This window comes from Zonotrichia leucophrys, unplaced genomic scaffold (assembly GCF_028769735.1).
Source record: "Zonotrichia leucophrys gambelii isolate GWCS_2022_RI unplaced genomic scaffold, RI_Zleu_2.0 Scaffold_2950_4469, whole genome shotgun sequence".
Taxonomy (NCBI): Eukaryota; Metazoa; Chordata; class Aves; order Passeriformes; family Passerellidae; genus Zonotrichia; species Zonotrichia leucophrys.
In genome coordinates, this window is record NW_026995155.1 from 1 (window position 1) to 4,469 (window position 4,469).

The 4,469-nt window shown below is 58.3% G+C and overlaps 1 protein-coding gene across 1 annotated transcript; it reads right to left on the minus strand.

Annotated features, from left to right (window-relative positions):
* Positions 1-696: 696 nt before the first annotated feature.
* LOC135442202 (ATP synthase F(0) complex subunit C1, mitochondrial-like) lies at positions 697-2,584 on the minus strand (the record flags this gene model as incomplete). The annotated part of the gene is made up of 3 exons (XM_064701737.1): positions 697-900; positions 2,420-2,536; positions 2,575-2,584. Coding segments are annotated over 3 exons (301 nt in total), but the record flags the coding sequence as incomplete, so codon positions are not given.
* Between the last annotated feature and the right edge of the window lie 1,885 nt (positions 2,585-4,469).

Below are 4,469 nucleotides of genomic sequence, written 5' to 3' on the forward strand. Positions count from 1 at the left end.
CCCTGTCCCCCTGTCTGTCCCTGTCCCCTCGTCACCTGTCCCCCTGTCTGTCCCTGTCCCCTGTCCCCTGTCTTTCCTGTCTGTCCCCCGTCCATCCCTGTCCCTGTCTGTCCCTGTCCCCCTGTCCGTCCCTGTCCCTCTGTCTGTCCCTGTCCCCCTGTCCATCCCTGTCCATCCCTGTCCCCCTGTCTGTCCCTGTCCCTCTGTCCATCCCTGTCCCCCTGTCCATCCCTGTCCCCCTGTCTGTCCCTGTCCCTCTGTCCATCCCTGTCCCCCTGTCTGTCCCTCTCTGTGTCCCGTACCTGGCGTATCCGATGATGAGGCTCCCGAACACGGTGCCCATCCCCTGTCCCCTGTCCCCCTGTCTGTCCCTGTCCCTCTGTCCATCCCTGTCCCCCTGTCCATCCCTGTCCCCCTGTCTGTCCCTGTCCCCTATTCCTGTCCCCTGTCTGTCCCCCTGGGCCATCCCTGTCCCCGTACCTGGCGTATCCGATGATGAGGCTCCCGAACACGGTGCCCATCCCCTGTCCCTCTGTCTGTCCCTGTCCCCCTGTCTGTCCCTGTCCCCCTGTCCCTGTCCCCCTGTCTGTCCTTGTCCCCTGTCCCCTGTCCCCCTGTCTGTCCCTGTCCCGTACCTGGCATAGCCAATGATGAGGCTCCCAAATATGGTGCCCATCCCCTGTCCCCCTGTCTGTCCCTGTCCCCCTGTCTGTCCCTATCCGTGTCTCACCTGGCGTATCCGATGATGAGGCTCCCGAACACGGTGCCGATCCCCGCCCCCGAGCCCGCCACGCCCACGGTGGCGGCGCCGGCCCCGATGAACTTGGCGGCCGTGTCGATGTCCCGGGAGAGCGGCGAGCAGCGGAACTGCCGGCGGGGCTGCGGCGCGGCCAGCGCCACCTGCCGGACACAGCGCGGACAGCCATGGGGACACAGCAGGGACATGGGGCACATCAGGGACAGGCAGGGACAGCTTGGGGACATGGGGACAGGACAGGGGCATAGGGACAGGGCAGGGGACAGGCAGGGACATGGGGACACATCAGGGATATGGGGACACATCAGGGATATGGGGACAGGGCAGGGACATGGGGACAGGCAGGGACAGCTTGGGGACAGGACAGGGGACAGGCAGGGACATGGGGACACATCAGGGACATGGGGGCACGACAGGGACATGGGGACACATCAGGGGACAGGCAGGGACATGGGGACAGCTCAGGGGACATGGGGACACATCAGGGACATGGGGACACATCAGGGGACAGGCAGGGACATGGGGACAGCTCAGGGACATGGGGACAGTGAGGGACATGGGGACAGGACAGGGGACAGGGCAGGGACACGGGGACAGCTCAGAGGACATGGGGACAGGGCAGGGACAGGCAGGGACATGGGGACAGGGCAGGGGACAGGGCAGGGACATGGGGACACATCAGGGACATGGGGACACATCAGGGACATGGGGACACATCAGGGGACACATCAGGGGACAGGCAGGGACATGGGGACAGGACAGGGGACAGGGCAGGGGACAGGCAGGGACATGAAGACAGGGCAGGGACATGGGGACAGGCAGGGACAGGCAGGGGACAGCTCAGGGCTGGCACTTAGCACGGGAATGGGGGCGCTGGTCCTGACCAACAGCATAAGGACGATGAGGATGAGGATGGAAGATGAAGGATGAAGGAGCAGGATGGGGATGAAGGATCAGGACGAAGTGTGAGGATAAAGGATGAGGATGAGGGATCAGGATGGGGACGGGGATGAAGGATCTGGGTGAGGATGAGGGATCAGGATGGGGATGAAGGATGAAGGAGCAGGATGAAGGGTGAGGATAAAGATGAGGATGAGGGATCGGGATGGGGATGAAGGATTGGGTGAGGATGAGGATGGGGATGAGGACGAAGGATCAGGATGAGGATCAGGATGAGGGATCGGGATGAAGGATCGGGGTGAGGATGGGGATGAAGGATCAGGGTGAGGATGAGGATGAGGATGGGGACGAAGGATCAGGGTGAGGATGAGGATGGGGATGAAGGATCAGGATGAGGATGAGGGATCGGATGGGGATGAAGGATCAGGGTGGGGATGAAGGATCAGGATGGGGATGAGGGATTGGGATGGCGATGAAGGATCAGGATGAAGGATGAGGGATCAGGATGGGGATGAAGGATCAGGATGGGGATGAAGGATCGGGGTGAGGATGAGGGATCAGGATGGGGATGAAGGATCAGGATGAGGATGAGGATGAGGATGGGGATGAAGGATCAGGTGAGATGAGGATGGGGATGAAGATCGGGGTGAGGATGAGGATGAAGGATCGGGTGAGGATGGGGATGCAGGATCAGGTGAGGATGAGGATGGGATGAAGGATCAGGTGAGGATGAGGATGAGGCCCAAGGCCAGGCTGCCTCACCTGCGCGCTCTCCTCAGGCCGGCTGAACACAGCCACGGACACGGGCCTGGCCAGAGCCCTGGAGCAGCAGCGGAACTGCAGGGACAGCACGGGGACACTGGGGACACCTGGGGACACCTGGGACACCTGGGACACCTGGGGGACACCTGGGACACCTGGGCACACCTGGGGACACCTGGGGACACCTGGGGACACCTGGGCACACCTGGGCACACCTGGGACACCTGGGACACCTGGGGACACCTGGGCACACCTGGGCACACCTGGGGACACCTGGGGACACCTGGGACACCTGGGCACACCTGGGGACACCTGGGGACACCTGGGCACACCTGGGCACACCTGGGGACACCTGGGGACACCTGGGGGACACCTGGGGACACCTGGGGACACCTGGGACACCTGGGACACCTGGGACACCTGGGGACACCTGGGACACTTCCTGGGGACACCTGGGGACACCTGGGACACCTGGGGACACCTGGGACACTGGGACACCTCCTGGGGACACCTGGGGATACTGGGATACCTGGGGACACCTGGGATACCTGGGGGACACCTGGGACACCTGGGGACACCTGGGCACACCTGGGGACACCTGGGGGCACCTGGGCACACCTGGGACACCTGGGGACACCTGGGGCACCTGGGGACACCTGGGGACACCTGGGGACACCTGGGGACACCTGGGGACACCGGGCCAGCCCGGCCCAGCCTCCCCTGAACCCCAACCCAAACCCCTGCAGCCGCTCCCTGCAAGCACAGCTCGCATCCCCAACCCCCAGCTGTTTTATGGACTCTGAAACCCCCCTAAAAAAACCCCAAAATTTTGGGCAATGAAACCCCCCTAAAACAACCCCAAAATTGGACAAAAAAAGGTTATCAATGGGGGGTGTTTATGGAGCTCTGAAATCCCCTAAAACACCCCAAAATTGGACAATGAAACCCCCCCTAAAACACCCCAAAATTGGACAATAAAGGGTTATCAATGGGGGTGTTTTATGGAGCTCTGAAATCCCCCTAAAACACCCCAAAATTGGACAATGAAACCCCCCTAAAACACCCCAAAAAATTTGGAATGAAGTTTTATCAATCAGTGTTTTTTGTTCCAGCACTGAAATCCCCCTTTAAAAAATCCCAAATTTACCCAAAATTGCCAATGAGGGGGTTACAATGGAGGTGTTTTATGGAGCACTGAAATCCCCTAAAAAATTTCCCCAAAATTGGCCAATAAAGGGTTTTCAATGGAGGTGTTTTTTGGAGATTTGCAACCCCCCTAAACACCCAAATTGGAAGTGAAGGGTTTATCAATGCAGGTATTTTATTTAGCACTGAAATCCCCTTAAAACATCTAAATGGTTTACCCAAAAATTGGCCAATAAAGGGTTCAATGGAGGTTATTTTATTGGGGCTCGAAACCCTAAAAAATCTCAAAATTGGCCAATGAGGGGTTACCAATGGAGGTGTTTTATGGAGATTTGCAACCCCCCTAAAACATCCCAAAATTGGCCAATGAAGGTTTATCAATGCAAGTATTTTACTGAGCACTGAAACCCCCCTAAAAAATCCCAAAATTGGCCAATGAGGGGTTATCAATGGAGGTGTTTTATGGAGCACTGAAATCCCCCTAAAAAATCCCAAATGTACCCAAAATTGGCCAATAAAGGGTTATCAATGGAGGTGTTTTATTGAGCACTGAAATCCCCCTAAAAAATCCCAAAATTGGCCAATGAGGGGTTACCAATGGAGGTGTTTTATGGAGATTTGAAACCCCCCTAAAACACCCCAAAATTGGCCAATGAAGTTTATCAAAGCAGGAGTTTCTGTCCCAGCCCCCTGCAACAACCCCCACACCCCCCAGGCTGAGCACAGCCAGGTGCCAGCCCCAGAAATCCCATTATTCCCCTTTTTCCCCCCATTTCTCCCAGGAATGAAAGGGATTCCAAGGCCAGCCAGGGGAACCCTGCTGTGCGCAGGGAGGGAGCAGCCCTGGGGGCTGAGCTCGGGGGCCACCAACCACACGTGGCACCCAAAGGGCCCCCCTTGTCCC